Source organism: Dipodomys spectabilis, unplaced genomic scaffold, assembly GCF_019054845.1.
Source record: "Dipodomys spectabilis isolate Male_0828 unplaced genomic scaffold, ASM1905484v1 ptg000157l, whole genome shotgun sequence".
Taxonomy (NCBI): Eukaryota; Metazoa; Chordata; class Mammalia; order Rodentia; family Heteromyidae; genus Dipodomys; species Dipodomys spectabilis.
The window spans coordinates 598,991-616,858 of NW_024870834.1; the positions used below are offsets into that span (position 1 = coordinate 598,991).

General features: G+C 49.2%; 1 protein-coding gene across 2 annotated transcripts in view; it reads left to right on the forward strand.

Annotated features, from left to right (window-relative positions):
- The window catches only part of Wars1 (tryptophanyl-tRNA synthetase 1), a 35,933-nt gene extending 18,809 nt beyond the window's left edge, over positions 1-17,124 (forward strand). For both annotated transcript variants that reach the window (XM_042692552.1, XM_042692551.1), the window contains exons 5-11: positions 559-678; positions 1,361-1,543; positions 3,734-3,834; positions 7,207-7,319; positions 7,495-7,668; positions 14,087-14,227; positions 15,781-17,124. In XM_042692552.1, the coding sequence (XP_042548486.1) occupies positions 559-678; positions 1,361-1,543; positions 3,734-3,834; positions 7,207-7,319; positions 7,495-7,668; positions 14,087-14,227; positions 15,781-15,942 (994 nt within the window). In that variant the 3' untranslated portion in view covers positions 15,943-17,124. The remainder of the gene's footprint in view (positions 1-558; positions 679-1,360; positions 1,544-3,733; positions 3,835-7,206; positions 7,320-7,494; positions 7,669-14,086; positions 14,228-15,780) is intronic.
- The last annotated feature ends 744 nt before the right edge of the window (positions 17,125-17,868 follow it).

A 17,868-nucleotide genomic window follows, 5' to 3' on the forward strand; every position in this document is an offset into this window, starting at 1 on the left:
GGATCTCCAGACAGAGGCCCAGCAGCTCTAATGCATACTGCTAACGCTTAGCCAACAAGAAGGACCTTTATGTGTTTCCCAAAGGAGGAAGGTGGACTCCCAAATGGCTCATAGATAAAGACCCCAAGTCTCAAGTTGGTTGAGGTCAGATACTCAGATGGGGACATGAATAGCCTTTCCTCCCCCAGCTCAGGCCTGCATGGAACCCTGTAGTTTCCTTTGCTGGGTTTCCAGAGCCTCAAGACTGGATTGTGTGTCCCTAACCTTCCTTCAGGAGGTGTACAAAATACACAGTAGAAATGCCCACATCAAAACTGGAGTGAGTTCCAGAGTCCCTGTGTCCGCCCAGCTTATATCGTCTTTTGGATCCTTTATTCCAAACTTGCATGTCTTATCTTTTTCAAACAACTCTTCCCAGCAAAAACCATTCCGGTAGTTTCCTGTCATTATTATACTGTAACACCAAAGATAACTAACTATAGCTATTAAAACTGTTTTGTCCCTGTTTTATTTTTCATTTCCAAATGAACTTTAGGACTGATTCCTTTTTCCCATTAGGGATATGAATCAAGTCCTTGATGCCTATGAAAATAAGAAGCCATTTTATCTGTACACGGGCAGGGGCCCCTCTTCTGAAGCAATGCATGTTGGTCATCTCATCCCATTTATTTTCACAAAGTAAGTATTGAATCTTTTGACTTTTGTCCATTTGCTAGTGAATCACCATTAGTACTTACAGGCTATCTTTTGAACATAGCTGGCCAAAAGAGGCTATTTCCTGTTTACCCAAGTGGCCAGGATGTCAGGACACTGACACTTTATGGCCTCTGTTTCTGAGACACTGCAGGAAAGTGGTGCATGATGGGAGATCACCGTGTTGGAGTCAGCCATGCCACCTTCCCCCTCCCTTGCCTGTTCAGGTGGTCCTCTACCACTATAGCTCTGAGGCTGATGTCACATGTGCTCAGTGGGAAGAGGGCTCCTACCTTGGAAAGTTAGGGAAAGGCTCTAAAGTAACGTTGTGAAATCAGCTGGCACATAATTGGTATGTGCTGGTAAATTTTATCACTATCCCCAGTCAGTTGTATTAGAATACATCATGTGATTTTGTAGGCAAGCAGTTAGTAGGATCTGCATCTTTACACAAAGTGGTATTCTTCCATATGATAAAGTGTCTATGTTCCTCCATCTTCCTGTGTTCCTTAGGTGGCCACTGGACACGTTCACAATGGCGAAAGGCATCGAGTTCACTATGGCTCAGCGTGCCATTTGTTTTGCCATGTTCTCTAGATGGCTGCAAGACATGCTCAATATGGCCACAGCATGGGCTCACTGTGCTATGTTCTCTTGTGTTCCTTAGGTGGCTGCAGGATGTATTCAATGTGCCCTTGGTTGTCCAGATGTCTGATGATGAGAAGTACCTGTGGAAGGACCTGACGCTGGACCAGGCATACAGCTACACCCTGGAGAATGCCAAGGACATCATCGCCTGTGGCTTTGATGTCAACAAAACTTTCATCTTTTCTGACCTGGAATATATGGGGTAAGGAGGAATAATGCCTGGCTGCCTTTTGTTTGTTTGTTTGTGGTTTTTTTGCCAGTCTTAGGGCTTGAACTCAGGGCCTGGGCACTGTCCCTGAATTTCATTTGTTTAAGGCTAGCACTCTACCACTTGGGCCACAACACCACTTCCAGCTTTTTCTGTTTATGTGGTACTGAGGAATTGAACCCAGGGCTTCATACATGCAAGGCAAGCACTCTACCACTAGGCCACATTCCCAGACCCCAGCTGCCTTTTAAAAAAATAGATGCAGACATCGTATCATCAGGACCTCAGTGAAATATAACATGTTCAGAATGGCAGTAAATACTTTTCTTCCTCTTTTAAACATTAAGATCTTGTTTATTGGTCTTATTTACCACTAATTTGGAAAGTGGAAATCTGAGTGCCTGCAGAGAAGCTGTTAAGTAACGCCAGACGCAGCTGCCTTTATCATTACACTGGCAGAAATATAAAATGTGTGCCTAGGCCCACCAGGTGGTATCTGATATGGTCTTCCTTCACTATTCAGGAATCCCTGTTGCCCGATTGTTTCTCTCCAGGATCAGGCAGTCCACAGATCTCTGCTGTCCTTTCACTCAGCATAACTTCCTCACAGAAGAAAGGTTCATATGCACAGTTCCATCACAGTCTAGTTTCTTAAATCAGCCACTTAATGCTCAACATATTTTATTCTGAAAAATCTATGAATTTAAGCTGCTCAGATCTTGAGATTCATCCAGAATTATTACTAACTAGTGTTTCAGTAAAATAAGACTTAGAACAGGCGTAGTGAGCAGCCTGCAACCCTATATAGAAGACAGAGATTGGGAACTGCACTTCAAAGCCAGCTCAGGCAAAAAGAGTTGTGAAGCTCTTATCTCAACCAATGGCTGAGTCCAGTGGGATTCACCTATCAACCCCAGCAACAGTAGGAAGCAGAAGTGAGAGGATCATAGCTCATGCTGGCCCGAGCATAAAGTGAGACCCTACCTAGGAGATAACCAACACAAAAAGCGCTGGTGAAGTGGCTCAGTGGTGATAGGGTGCCTGCATAGCAAGCTTGAAGTCCTGAGTTAATCCTCAGCATCACCAAAATAAAGGTAGAAAAATAAGACCTTGATCCAGGTATGGAGGCACACACTTGTCATTCCAGCTACTTGGGAGGCTAAAATCAAGAGGATTACAGGTTGAGGCTAGCCCTGGAGGAAAAAAAGTCAGCCACCGTGGCCATCCTGTAGGGCGGGGAGACCATCTGAGCCTAGCACACTCTTCTGTCCTCCCATGCACTCCACCAGCTGCCAGGCACACATGAGTGGGGTGGGAGCAACGCCCGGTCCTCTGCCAAAGCCCCGGAGACTCCTGCCCCTGCTGCTCTGGATGCTGCCCCACACAGCACCTGAGCGGGCGGATCTGCCCTTTCTATGCCAGCCCCAGCCTCTGCTTCTGGCTCTGTTCAAGTCTCATCCTAAGTCTCTTTCAGGTTGGCTACTATCTGCCTTTCCTGTTAGCTCCACAGATGTTTTGGCTGCTGCCAAAACCTACCTGCAGGTGGCTTCTTCACACCTTTTTTGTCATGGGGCTTGAACTCAGAGCTTGGGCCCTGTCCCTGAACTCTTGCTCATGGCTAGCACTCTCCCACTTTGAGCCACAGCTCCACTTCTGGTTTTCTGGCAATTAATTGAGATAAGAGTCTCATGCCCAGGCTGGCTTCAAATTGTGATCCTCAGATCTCAGCCTCCTGAGTAGCTAGGATTACAGGTGTGAGCCGCCGATGCTTAGCCACCATCCTTAAGATACAGGTGGGTGTCTGCCACTATGGCCTCGTGCCTCATCCCCATCCAGGTTTTGGGTTTTGGTGGTTTGTTTGTTGTTTATTTGCATGTGTGCTTGCTTGAAGTCATTTTTCAAATAGAGTCTTACATTTTTGTCTGGACTCAGACCATAATCCTCCTTCTTTTGTCTTACATTAGGATTACAAGTTCATACCACCACACTTAGTTTGTTAGTTCAGATGAGGTCTTGCTGACTTTTTTCCTAGGCTCACCTGAAACCACCAGTCCTCCCAATCTGCCTCTGAGTAGCTGGGATTACAGACTGGCACCATTGTGCCCAGCTCCATATCTGGTTTTCATAGCTGTTACCTTGTCCTCATAGAGGTCACCCTCTACCTAGAGTTTCTTGTCTCTATAGGCAGAGCCCAGGCTTCTATAAGAATGTGGTGAAGATTCAGAAGCACGTCACCTTCAACCAAGTGAAAGGCATTTTCGGCTTCACAGACAGCGACTGCATTGGTGAGGGCCAGCTGCTGCCTGGGGACCCCTCTCCAGCAAGATGAGCATGGGCTTGGGCCGCTTCCTGTGGAGCAGAGCAGAGAGCTGGGTAGTCATTGCCCCAGGTAGAACCCAGGGCCTCAGGAGTGTTTGGTAAGGGCTCTACCCCTGAGCCCCACCCCAGCTGAGTCTTTAAAGTACCTGTTCCCAAAAGTTGAGTTGTCTGGGAGAAGTTAGCATTTGCAGTGTACCTATTTAAATAAAAGTCCCAGAGAAGACTTTCCCCAGAATGTAAATGGTTAGTTAGAGTTGAGTCACGTCGGTTTTTGGAGAAAGAAGGAAAGGCTGAGGTAGAGTTTATTCACCTGCAGATGCTGCTCTGTCCCCTGGGGCTCAGTGGAGGGCAGGGAGCTCTGCTGCTCACTACTGGAGCTACCAAGTTTTTGCCTCCTAGACCCTCATCTCCCTACCTGTGAGCGAAGGCCTTGGCTGGCTGCCCTCCAAAGCCTTTCCCACCCCTCCTCACTTTCCTTCCAGACTTGCCTTCTGTGGCTCTGTCCTCACTGAAGCACACAGTGTTGAAGAGTGAGGTATTCATCTGCTGAGTGGACAAGTTTACATTCCCCTCCATACAAGACAGCTTGTAGGCTCTTACTTCCTTGAGGCTTACGTCTGGGCCTTTTTCTCTGTCTCTCTTCTCTTTGTGGCACTAGGGTTGAACTCAGGTCCTCATGCTTACTAGGCAGTTATTCTAACACTTGAGCCACTTTTGCTTTAATTATTTTATGAATAAGACTCGTGATTTTTCCCAGGCTGGCCTCAGACCATGATCTTAGACTTCCCATGTAGTAGAGGTGACAGGTATGTACCACCACACCCAGCTTATTGGTTGAGGTAGGTTCTCAATAATGTTTTTTGTCTAAACTGGCCTCAAACTGTGATCCTCCCAGACTCTACGTCCCAACTAATTAGGATCAGAGTTATGAGCCACTATGCCCAGCTATGGCTGGGCTTTCTGATCTTCTTTTCTCTCCTCTCCTGCTTTTCATCTGTGATTCAGTCAGATTCAATCTAGCAATTGGAACATAAACCCTGTGTCTTTGAAAGCATCTAGTTGGACCACATCACAGTGAGCTTCATTGAGGACAAGCCTGAGACCTGGGTTTGAATCCTGGTTCAGTCACTTGCCCGATGCATGCCAGGTTGTCAACATAATCTGAGCCTGACCGCACACGTTTGTACGTTTGGACATGGAGCTTCTCCCTAGAGCTGTGAGGAATAAAGAGCTCCGGGAAGCTCTTGAGTGCAGAGCTTCAGACCGAGAGTCTGGAAAAGGCCACCACTGCCCTGAACCTTCCACACTGGTGCTGGGGGCCTAGGCAGCTCCTGCCCGGTCTTGGCATAGTTGAGAATCCTAGAAACTAGATGTCTCTTCTGAAGTGGTACAAAACACTGTCAGAGAACAATACCCAATGATTGAGTTTAATGATGTTAACGGACTTCATTTTTTACTCTAGAATCAGGCAGTATTTCATTTCACAGTACAGGATGAATGTGCAGGTGATCAGATAAGAGGAGCTTAGTTTTATAGACGAAAGGGCTTCAAGGGATCAGAAACACACCTGTAATCTCAGCTACTTAGGAGGCAGAACTTGAAAGGATTAGAGTTCAAGGACAGTTGACAACCAATAGCTGTGCATGGTAGTGCATACCTGGGTATCCCAGATGCCCAGATAGATCAAAGTCTAGGCCATTCCAGGCATAAACAGGAGCTCTAACCCAAAAACAGCTAAAGCAAAAAGAACTGGTGGCACAACTGAAATGGTGTAGCACCGGCCTAGCAAGTGCAAGGGCCCAAGTTCTGCCTAGCTGCCTCAAAGCCCTGAGTTCAACCCCAGTCCCACCAGGAGGAAAAATCAGAAACAAGCTGAGTATGGCAGTGCTCTCCCATAACTGCAGCTATCCAGGAGGCACAGGCAGGAGGAGGGAGAATTTGAGGTCAGCCAGTGCCAAGTTAGTGAGCTTTTGTCTCAAAAATGAAATAAATAAAAAGGACAGGCGTATAGCTCAGGCGGCAAATACACCAAGCTCAAGACCCTGGGTTTAATCTGTATTGCTTTGAAAAAGAAGAAAAGGAATCTAAGGGGCTGGGAAGGTGGCTCAGTGGTAGAGCACTTGCCTTGCATGCATGAGGCCCTGGGTTCGATTCCTCAGCACCACATAAGCAAAAAGAAAAAAGCTGGAAGCCGGGCGCTGGTGGCTCACACCTGTAATCCTAGCTACTCAGGAGGCTGAGATCTGAGAATCGCGGTTCAAAGCCAGCCCGGGCAGGAGAGACCGTCAGACTCCTATCTCCAATAAACCACCAGAAAACCGGAAGTGGCACTGTAGCTCAAGTGGTAGAGCACTCGCCTTGAGCTGAAGAGCTGAGGGACAGCGCCCAGGCCCAGAGTTCAAGCCCCATGACCGACAAAAAAAAAAAAAGAGAAAAGCTGGAAGTGGCACTGTGGCTCAAGGGGTAGAGCGCTAGCCTTGAGCTGAAGAGCTGAGGGACAGCGCCCAGGCCCAGAGTTCAGGCCCCACGACCGGACCCAAAAAAAAAAAGGGGGGGGGGGGGGAACCTGAACAACAACAATAAAAAATCATTGTAGTTAGTGTCCTAATCGGACATAGTCTCCCTTGGGAGACTGAGGCAGGAGGATTCCAAATACAAAGCCAGCCTAGGCTACAGATGGAGTCCTGTCTCAAAAATAAAAAGCTCGAATACCCAGTCGGAACAGCTCAATAGCCAGAACTGATACATTGTTTAATGACAGCTTGGGAGGGGACTGGAATGTGGCCCACGTGTGAGGCTCTGAGTTCAAACCCTACTACCACCAAAACAAACAAGTGTGTAAATATTACCAAGTAAAAGGGCCAGAGAAATACCAGTTGTTCTTGTAGCCAAAGTACATAGAAGGAAATATAGAGAGCAAACACATACAAATCTGGGATCCTGATTTTATTTTTTTTTTTATTTTTTAATTTTTTACTTTTTTTTTTTTTTTTTTGCCAGTCCTGGAGTTTAAACTCAGGGTCTGGGCACTGTCCCTGAGGGTTTTTTTGCTCAAAGCTAGCACTCTACCACTGAGCCACAGTGCCACTTTCATCTTTTTCTCTTTATGTGGTACTGAGGAATCAAACCAAGCACTTTATGCATGCTAGGCAAGCACTCTACCACTAAGACACATTTCCAGCCCTGGACACCTGATTTTTCTCTCTGTATTTTCAGTTTTTCTCTAATATTCCTTTTGCAACAGGGAAAGACGTTTTCTTGCCCATTCTTTTCAGTGGGCTAATTATTTGAGAACAGCAGGTGGCCTTGTATGTGAAACCATTTTTCCTTCCTTTCAGGGAAGATCAGTTTTCCTGCGGTGCAGGCCGCTCCCTCCTTCAGCAACTCATTCCCCCAGATCTTCCGAGACCGGGCGGACATCCAGTGCCTCATCCCCTGTGCCATTGACCAGGTCTGGACTAGAACTGGGGCTGGCAACAGCTTTGCCGGACTCCATCAGTGAGGGAGAGGGGTGTAGTGCTGGAGGGAGAGGGGAACCTGAGAGTTTCCTCCAAAATCCTGTGGAGCCGCTCACTGGCCAAAGCGGCCCGGATTCAGTATCCTCATTTAGGCTCTCCTCCTCACAGGACCCTTACTTTAGGATGACAAGGGACGTCGCCCCCAGGATCAACTATCCTAAACCAGCCCTGCTGCATTCGACCTTCTTCCCAGCCCTGCAGGGCGCCCAGACCAAGATGAGTGCCAGCGACCCCAACTCTTCCATCTTCCTCACTGACACTGCCAAGCAGATCAAGACCAAGGTAAGCAGTCTTCACCCACAGGAGCAGATGTCTGTGTGGACACGTGTATGTGCCTATAAACACACACATTCACCAGTGCTCTGGTCCACAGCTAGCAGCCAGGTTCCCACACGGTGGATGAATTTGAGACCTGAGGTAGTAGACATGATTTATTTCACTGTTGATACTCCATTTTGTTAGGATAAAAATCTGAAGTTTTTATTTTCTTTTGTACCAACACTTTGTTTTGGAAGCAAAGCCCTGGCAGTTTCCTTAGTCATAATTAATGACGATGTGCTCAGGCAATAGAAATGCCTCAGCTCTCACTATGGTGCCTCATGCCTATAGTCCTCGCTACTCAGGAGGCTAAGAACTAGAGGATTACAGTTCAAAGCCAGCACAGGCAGAAGTCTGTGAGACTCCATTTCCAATTAACTAGCAATAATGGATTGGAGGCATGGCTCAAGTGATAAAATACCCACCATGAGTCAGTAGGCCAGTGAATATGAGGCCCTGCGTTTAAATTCTGGTAACAGCGCAAAAAAACCAACACTGAAAGGATTTGCTTGAGAACCAGATACCAGGTAAAGTACCTTGCTTGTGTTTTCTGTTCTTCATTCTTCCTCCTGGTACCTGGTGGTGCTATTGCCTCTGCTGTGAGGCTGAGGGGAATTATCATCTTGGCCTAGTTTGCACCAGTAACTCAGAGCGCATCTCTCTGGCAAGAGCAGCCCTTGCTGAGGCCAGGCCTCTGTTCTCCAGAGAGAACTGTCTTTTGGGGACAGCATGAGCCACCAGTGTCTGTGCACCCTGCTGAGTGTACCTCAGACACTTGGTAGATAATTGCAAGTCACTAGGAAAGCTAGACATAAAGATTAGCTTTTCTTTCATTATTTTTCAGGGCCTGCTCTGTGGTTAAGTGCTGAGCAGCTAGCGTACACGTAACTCTTAATGGTTGCATAAATCTGTATAACTACTGATGTCACCTTTGGCTCCTACTCTGTGTTTGTGCTTTGGAAGATTGCAGAAGGTGCCTCTGAGACAAGTAATAGAGCCATCTGAGAGTCACCACCCATCTCCAGCCCTTCTGGAAAGTCCCAAACAAGTTCTGGTTGACAATGGGGGCTTTTTATAACCCAGACCTTCAGAAAGTGGCCTCCACTGCTCTTCCCCTGGCTTGGGAGCTGGTGTAATCGGGGATTTTTCTTTCTCTTTCACTTTTGGCTGAACCTTCCAGAGCATGAAGTACTAGGGGAGAGGGACTTGCCAGCAGAGAAGTTGCTATATGTTTGAGAAGGTTTTTGTTCCTGTTTTGAGGTACTAGGATTTAAATTCCATGCCTCAAGCCTGCTCAGCTTGCTTGCTTAACAGACAGTCTACCATTCAAGCCACAAATGCCTGGATTGTTTTGTAAAGTTATCTATACCCCAGGAGCATTTGCTAGTACCAGCAGGAGCCTTGGAATTTCCAACTGACCAGCTATGAACCAGAATTCCTGCAGCCCCTTCTCAGGTTTGAACTCAGGGAAACCTGTTCATCTTCTTGCTGTGGAGAACAGCCAGGTAGAGAGGTGACCAGGGCAAAGCAGTGCATAGGCCGAACTCCATGCATTCTGTTTTTTGTTTTTTGGGGTTTTTTTTGTCAGTCTTCTTTGTCAGCCTGAACTCTGAGCCTGGGCACTGTCCCTCAGCTCTTCAGCTCAAGGCTAGCGCTCTACCACTTGAGCCACAGCGCCACTTCCGGCTTTTTCTGCTTATGTGGTGCTGAGGAATCGAGCCCAGAGCCTCATGCATGCAAGGCAAGCGCTCTACCACTGAGCCACCTTCCCAACCCTGCTCCATGCATTCTGGACAAGAACTTTTATGTTTAGAGTAGCAAAGAAACACAACCCACAGCCAGGCACCGGTGGCTCACACCTGTAATCCTAGCTACTCAGGAGGCGGAGATCTGAGGATCGTGGTTCAAAGCCAGCCCGGGCAGGAAAGTCCATGAGACTCTTTTTTTTTTGGTCGGTCATGGGGCCTGAACTTTGGGCCTGGGCGTTGTCCCTCAGCTCTTCAGCTCAAGGCGAGTACTCTACCACTTGAGCCACGGCACCACTTCCGGTTTTCTGGTGGTTTATTGGAGATAGGAGTCTCACGGTCTTTCCTGCCCGGGCTGGCTTTGAACCGAGATCCTCAGATCTCAGCCTCCTGAGTAGCTAGGATTACAGGCGTGAGCCACCAGCGCCTGGCTCCATGAGACTCTTATCTCCAATAAACCACTAGAAAACCGGAAGTAGTGCTGTGGCTCAAGTGGTAGAGCGCTCGCCTTGAGCTGAAGAGTGCAGGGACAGCGCTGAAGCCCAGAGATCAAGCCCCACGACTGACCAAAAAAAAAAAAAGAAAGAAAGAAACACAACCCACATCCAGGAGTTTGTTTTGTTTTGGACATTTTTCTAAGACAGTCTCTGCCAAAGAAGCCCAGATCAGCATGGAATTTGCTATCTTCATGTCTCAGCCTCCTGAATGCAAGGATTGTAGGCATGCACCACAGCACCCAGCTCCAGGAGTTTTTACTGACCTTTGTCTCCAGCTCCCCAACCCTCCTTAGGTAGTGAGTGAGGCAGGGTTTCCAGACCTCTACTCCTCTCATCACCTGGTCTTCCTGGTGACTGGCCCCACCCTGAGGCAGTGTAGGTGCCCCAACAGTTACCTCATTCATAGCAACTCAGGTGGGATCAAAAAGGCTGGAAAATGGTACCAGTGGCTCACACCTGTAATCCTAGCTGCGTAGGAGACTTAGGTATGAAGATTGTGGTTCAAAGCCAGCCCAAGCAGAAAAGTTCAAGAGACTCTTATATCTTAATTAACCAGCAAGGAGCCAGAACTGGAGATGTGGCTCATGAGGTATAGTGCCAGGTAAGAAAGAGTGCAGAGCTCTTGAGTTCAAGCCCCAGTGCTGGCACAAAACAAAAAGGGGGCTTGAAACAAGTCACTCCTACCACTCAGGAGGGTCCTCAGGTCTAAGGAACTCTGTACTAGACAAAATATTCGGACAAAGCTTCCCATCTCTCAGAAAGACACCTGGGCTGTCAGGCATTGTGTAGGGAATGGGAAGTCACGCTGGCTTCACCACCTAGAGACAGGGCTTGCATGAGCTTAAGGTTTTAGTTTGGAAAGTGACAGGTAGGCAGTGTGCACTGCAAGCTGAAATGCTCCTCTTCTGGGCTGTCACGTGGGGCCTTCCATGGCAGTGGTTTTAAAGGCAGAGCCCCCTTTTCTGCAAAACATATGTTGCTCACTTCTGATGACTGTCCTCTCCCAGAGGGTCAGGAGTCCAGGCTGGCTCCCCTGTCTAGACACACAGACACTTAGATTTGGGTGTGTGTCTCCCTCGTCTACCATCTTTGTTCCTGCTAGCATCATTCTGAATCCCAGCACCTAGCCTGCTCCACCCATCTGCCCCAAGCCCATTTCCCCTCTGTTTCCTGTGAGTCAGGCCCTCAGTCCCCACCAGCACCCATGGCTCTCTAGCACCACCAGGAGCCTGGAAGGTAACACTCATAGCTTTTGTGTATGTGTACATGTGTGCTAAGGCTTGAACTTGGGGCCTCGGCACCGTCCCTAAACTTTTGTGCTCAAGACTAGTGCTCTACCACTTTGATGCACAGCAACATTCCCAACTTTTTGGTAATTAATTGGAGGTAAGAATCTCACAGAGCCTAATTGGAGATAAGAATTTCACAGATCCGGGTGCCAGTGGCTCATGCCTGTAATTCTAGCTACTCGGGAGGCTGAGATCTGAGGATCGCAGTTCAAAGCCAGCCCAGGCAGAAAAGTCTGTGAGACTCTGGGCCTGGGTGCTGTCCCTCAGCTCAAATCTTTTATTTTTTTTTGGTCCAGTCTTGGAGTCTGAACTCTGGGCCTGGGCGCTGTCCCTCTGCTCTTCAGCTCAAGGCTAGCGCTCTACCACTTGAGCCACAGCGCCACTTCCGGCTTTTTTTCTTTTTGCATTTTATGGTGCTGAGGAATCGAACCCAGGGCTTCAGGCATGCAAGGCAATGCTCTACCACTGAGCCACCTTCCCAGCTCAGCTCAAATCTTAGTGCTCTACCACTTGAGCCACAGCACCACTTCCGGCTTTATCTGCTTATGTGGTGCTGAGGAATTGAAATCAGGGCCTCATGCATTCAGGGCAAGAACTCTACCACTGAGCTACCTTCCCAGCCCCAAGTCTGTGAGACTCTTATCTCCAATAAACCACCAGAAAATTGGAAGCGGTGCTATAGCTCAAGTAGTAGAGCACTAGCCTTGAGCTGAACAGCTGAGGGACACCACCCAGGCCCAGAGGTCAAGCCCCACGACCAACCAAAAAAAAAAATCTCACAGAGTTTCCTGCCCAGGTTGGCTTTGAACCGCATCTGTGATCTCAGCCTCCTTTGTAGCTAGGATTATAGGTGTGAGTCACTGGGGCCCAACTCATGGCTCTTTAGCTCTACCAGGAGCCAGGAGGGCAGGGAGTGCCACCACTCCCTCCACATATAACAGGCTCTTGACACACTGTGCCTTACTCACTTTACTGGTAGGGAGAAAGCAAAGTATGGGGCTCAGGGTTGATGGGGATAAGATGTTTGTCATGGCTGTGCTGCATGGGGCTCCAGGGGCAGGCACTCTGTGCTGTGCGGCCATGGCCGCCTCCCTCACATCTGGCACCATGCTGTAGACTTTGGTCCTGGCGCCTTGTTTCATGGTACCAAATAATCCTCGGGCCTCACCATTCTAGGCAGGCCAGGCACTCTACCACTGAGCCACACTCTGGCCCCCTTTGGCATCCTAGAGCCTGCACCACATCCTTAGTCTTCCCTAACATGGTGCCTTTCTCACATTCCAGCACTGATTTCTTTTTTAGGGGTTGCTGGGGATTGAACCTACAGCCTCTGCCTTAGCTTTGTTCTTAATTAAGGATAGTGAAGCAAACTTTCACTGTAGCCTTCCATCTTTAAGACCCACCACCACTCCCAGCCACGCTTTACCCACAGCTCAGCTTCAGCTCCCTGACTCATGGGTTAGTAGTACCCCAGAAAGGGAGCAGGGCCTTCAGCAAAGTCCTGAAGACTTTGCCCCTAGCGCTCATCTGCTGTGCCAAGAAGAGCGGAGGTGGTCACTTAGTAAACCACTCTGGGAGCTTTTTGGAAAACTTGCCAAGTAACTCAGAATGAACGAGTGTGAACACTACCTGCCCTTTCCTCCACTGAAAAACAAAATAGAAACAGGATGATATTTTTAAGTACTAGGTTGGCTTAATTTCTCCCAGGAACCATTCTTCGATGTTTCCTAAAACACATTTCGTTAGTTCTGGACTTGGGCTTTTTGTGTGTGTGTGTGCTAGTACTAGAACTCAAACTCAAGACCAGGGCACTGACCCTTAGCTTTTTCACTCAAAGCTCTACCACTTGAGCCACACCTCCACCTCCAGCTTTTTGCTGGTTAGAGATAAAAAGTCTCTTGGATTTGTGTGCCCAGGCTGTCTTGGCACATTGATCCTCAGATCTTAGCCTCCTGAGTAGCTAGGCTTATAGACGTAATCCATCAGCCTCGGGTTTCTTACTTCTTATTTTGTCTGTTTTGAGACATGGGCTGGTCTGGAACTCCTAGGCTCACCTTCCTGAGTGCTAGGACCAGAGGTGTGTGGCTTCCTTGCCAGGCTCTACTGTGTTGGTTTCTGAGTTTTCTTCAGCCCCTGAAGCTTGCCTGTTTTGAAGTAGATACCTTCCCTTCCTGCCTCCTCCTACTGGCTAAGCTCTGCTCCCTTCACTAGCCATGTTCTCAGGACTGTGTTGAGGCTGGGTGATTAGCCACTCTCTTTGCTCAACACTCTCCTGAAGGGTGCCTGTGGCTCACCCTTTTCATGAAGTTCATTATAGGAACGTTTCCGATGGTTCCTTAAATCTCTGCCCAGTCAGTGTTAGGTTTTAAATTGTCTGCCTATCCTAGCTGGTCAGGAGGCTCAGATCTGAGTGTTTCAGTTCCAAGCCAGCCTGGGCAGGAAAGTCTGTGAGACTCTTATCTCTACTTAAGAACCAAAAAGCTGGAAGTGGAGTTATCTCTCAAGTGGTAGAATGCTAGCTTTGAGCAAAAAACCCTCAAGGACAGTGTCTAAGCCCTGAGTTCAAGACCCAGGACTGACACACACACAAATACACACCAAAAAACCCCAAAAACCCTCTCCTCCTTTAAGGGGCATGGAGGCCAATCTTCCCTCCTCCCAGGCCCCTACTGCCATGCCATGAGCCCTGCTGCTGTTTGACAGACCAGGCCTGGTGGAGGAAACAGTTGAGGCCCCCTACCAACTGCATCCTCTACATCTGCCCCTGAACCTAAGATGTCCGCATGGAGATCCTGGCCACCAGCCTCCAGGTGCACGAAGCAGGACTGATGAGTCTGTCTGCGCTGTACAGGTCAACAAGCATGCATTTTCCGGAGGAAGAGACACCGTGGAGGAACACAGGCAGTTTGGGGGCAATTGTGACGTGGATGTGTCTTTCATGTACCTGACCTTCTTCCTGGAGGATGACGACAAACTGGAACAGATCAGAAAGGTGAGGTGGGATCCTGGGCCTGGCCCTGGGCCTTTCATGTTGACTCAGCTTCTCAGTTGCTGCCTTCAAGACCAGGCATCCAGCTGAAGGAGGGTGAAAGAGCAGGAGGAGCTGGGCATGGTGGTGAGAGCCTGTGCCCCCAGCTTCTTAGGAGGCTGAGACAGGAGGATTGACTGAGCCCAGGGGTTCAAGGCTAGCCTGGGTAGTATGTTGAGACCTTGCCTCAAAAAATTTTTTAATAAAACTCAGTTGACGCACTTACATTTTTCAAACATGGGCCAAGAATCCCATGAAGAGATAGTTCACAGACATACAAACTGCTATTTATTAACAAAATAAAAAGGTTTCAGCAAGGCACCTCATGCCCATAACCTTAGCTACTCAGGAGACTGAAATCTGAGGTCCACGGTTTGTAGCCAGCCGAGGCAGAAAAATCCATGAGACTTTATCTCCAGTTAACCTGCAAAATGCCAGAAGTGGAGGTGTGGCTGAAGTGGTAGAGCACTAGTCTTAAGCAAAAAAGCTCAGGGACGGCACCCAATACCATGGGTTCAAGCCTCAGGACCGGCACCAAAAACTGAGTAGGAGTTCATCTTATACATTAAAGGAGAAATGTAAGTTAAAGACACCAGCAGAGCTGGCGCAGCCCATGTTGCACTGGCTGTGCCTTGCTCTGGTGACTGAGCCAAATGCTTCCAGCACCCACATAATGAGCAGCCTCCTGCCAATGGAACAAAGGCTGAGACGGTTCAGGGCCATCGCCTCAGGCTTTCCCCTGCTTAGAATCTTCTAAACAGTCACAATAAGAAATAACACAGAATAAGAAAAGGCCACAACCTATCCAAAAAAAAAAGAAAAAAACCTCATAAGAAGCATTTGAAGCAGTAATAGCAAAAAGTTCAGACAGACTGCAACCGAATAGAATTCTGATGGGCAGTGCGGGTACAGTGTTGTGCTACTGTAATTCTAGCACTTGGGAGGCAGGGGTGGGAGGAGCACAAGGTCCAGGCCAGCCTGGGCTGCGTGGTAAAACCCTGTTTCAAAAAAAGAACTGCAGCTCCAGCAGGGTGCTGGTGGCTCATGCCTATAATCCTAATTACTCAGGAAGCTGAGATCTGAGGGTCATGGTTCAAAGCCAGCCTGGGCAGGAAAATCCCTGAGACCCTTATGTCCAGGGCAGGCCACAGCTACTGGGCAGAGCCAACTCCTGACCATTTTAAAAAACATGTCATTGGGGCTGGGAAGGTGGCTCAGTGGTAGAGCACTTGCCTTGCATGCATGAGGCCCTGGGTTCGATTCCTCAGCACCACATAAGCAGGAAAAAAAAAGCCAGAAGTGGTTCTATGGCTGAAGTGGTAGAGCACTAGCCTTGAGCTGAAGAGCTGAGGGACAGCGCCCAGGCCCAGAGTTCAGGCCCCACAACCAGACCAAAAAAAAAAGACATGAAACATGTCATTTAAGGAACAGAAGCAATGACAGTAGCCCAGACTGTCTGGGGAGGGTGTGGCAGGGCCATAGAGCAGCCTCTCATGGCCTCCCACTCCTTCAAACAGGATTACACCAGTGGAGCCATGCTCACCGGCGAGCTCAAGAAGACGCTGATAGATGTCCTGCAGCCCCTCATCGCTGAGCACCAGGCCCGGCGCAAGGAGGTCACCGACGAGATGGTGAAAGAGTTCATGACGCCCCGGCAGCTGTCCTTCCATTTTCAGTAACACTTACTTTCTGTTTGCATATCACTATGCGTAATTCCTCTGTAATCCCAGCCCCACTGAATCACACTCCCGTAGGCTTCTGTCACGCAGTAATTGCTGGGCTGGGTCTGTGAGCCCATGTGTGTCCTGGATTCTGTTTGTCCCAATGATGTCTGTTTTTCCTGACTGTGAGCAAGCGCTGGGGGTGATCAGGTGCTTCTGGCATTGTGTGGTCAGATAGAAAACCCAGCTGTGAGTCTCTCCCACCAAGAGCCCAGGCTGAAGCCTCTGTGGCCCACAAAGCCTATTTACCTGGGATCAGCCTAGGTTCCAGATAGACTCCCAACATCTACTCTGTAGAGAGATGTGTTCTAAGCCGGATGTGGTGGTTCGTGTCTATAATCCCAGCAGGAGACTGACTAGAAGATCAAGAGTTCCAGGCCAGCCTGGGCTCCCTAATAAAGTATTCTATATATGCATACATGGAACCAAAATGTCATTGTTGTAAAACTTAAAAGTGAAAAATTCATGTCAGAAAGCTTAATAAGCAAACAGTGAGTTTCATCTCATGCACCCCCCAAAAATAAAATCAAATAGAATTGATAGCTTCTGCTTTATACTTGGCAAGAAACTACCTTGCTTTGGGCAGATACTTAGCACGTCTAAGGTTCTGGCTTCCATCCCCAGCATCACAAAGAAAAGACACCACCCGGCATCAACACTACTAGCCTGAGTCTTGTGGGGGAGACTTTCCAGTTGACTTAACACTCTAGGAATCTCTCTCGTGGCCCTTCGCATACTAACTTCCCGCCAGACCCCGCCCTTCATGTCCAATCAACCTAATGGCGCCCTCCCACTCCAGCCTCTGAGTCGCTAAGGACACTCCGTTGCTTTTGCAGATCCTTTTGTTTTGACCCTTGACTGAAGTGGAAGTCAGCACAGAGCAGTGCCCTGGTCTCGCCCTGGGCTGGTGGCTGTAGCTAGAGAGAAAAGCTCAGGTGGAGCCCTCCCCGCCCTGGCGTTTTCCCTGTGGGTGGGCCACGTCTAATCACGGGCCACGTGTAGTCTTGACCAAGCAGAAGCCATATCTCAGGGAAAGCCCCTGATCAAATTGACCGCTCTCTGAAGGCACAGGGTCCATTCTCAAGTGCTCTTCCCTCATGCTGCTGACGGGCAGAATAAACTTCTGTGCTCCTGTCCGTGTGGCAGTGTCTGGGAAAGGCTGACCTGCTTGTGGTGGCCTTGCTGCGCCAGCCTGTGCTACGCCTGCTCCCCTCTGGACCACGTGGGGAGGGAGAGACACGCGGGTGGCCCCACAGCTCGGAGGCTCCCAGGAGCCTGTTCTTTCAGGCTTGGCCCAAGTCCTTACCAGTCTCCTGGTGCTGGCTGTCTGGCTCAGTGGTTGTCTGGGGTTGTCTGGTTTTCAGGGGAGAGAGCCAGGTGTTCAGAGGTGCTGTGTGGCAAAGCACCCAGGCACCAAGGCACACAGGGCTGGGCCCAGCTGCAGGAGCAGGTGGGAGCTGACAGCTGAGGCCTCTGGAGCACAACCAGTCCAAGGCCTCTCGGTGACAGGATCATCAGTCCTCAATCTTAGGTGCGAAACCAAGTTCCCATCCTCAGATGGCCGGACTTCTGGTGCCCACTCCCCCCTGCCCTCCCCTGGGCCTGTCCACTCACTGGCTGGTTGTGAAGAATCACCCACACCAGAGGCCTTGCTCAATGCCACTTGGCCCTGCCCAACTGATGTTTCTTGTAGTTCCACTAAGCCCAGGTCACGAGTGCAGAAGTGCAGCACCAGTCCCCATGGCAGCAGATGCAGTCAGCATTCCCCACCCAGCCACCGCATCTGTGGGCAGCGCCTCAGCCTTTGCAAGAGAAGCCTCCATCTCCTCACAGGAAAGGCGAGCAGTGGTCTCATGACCAGGTCCTAGGAACAGGGTCCGAGGC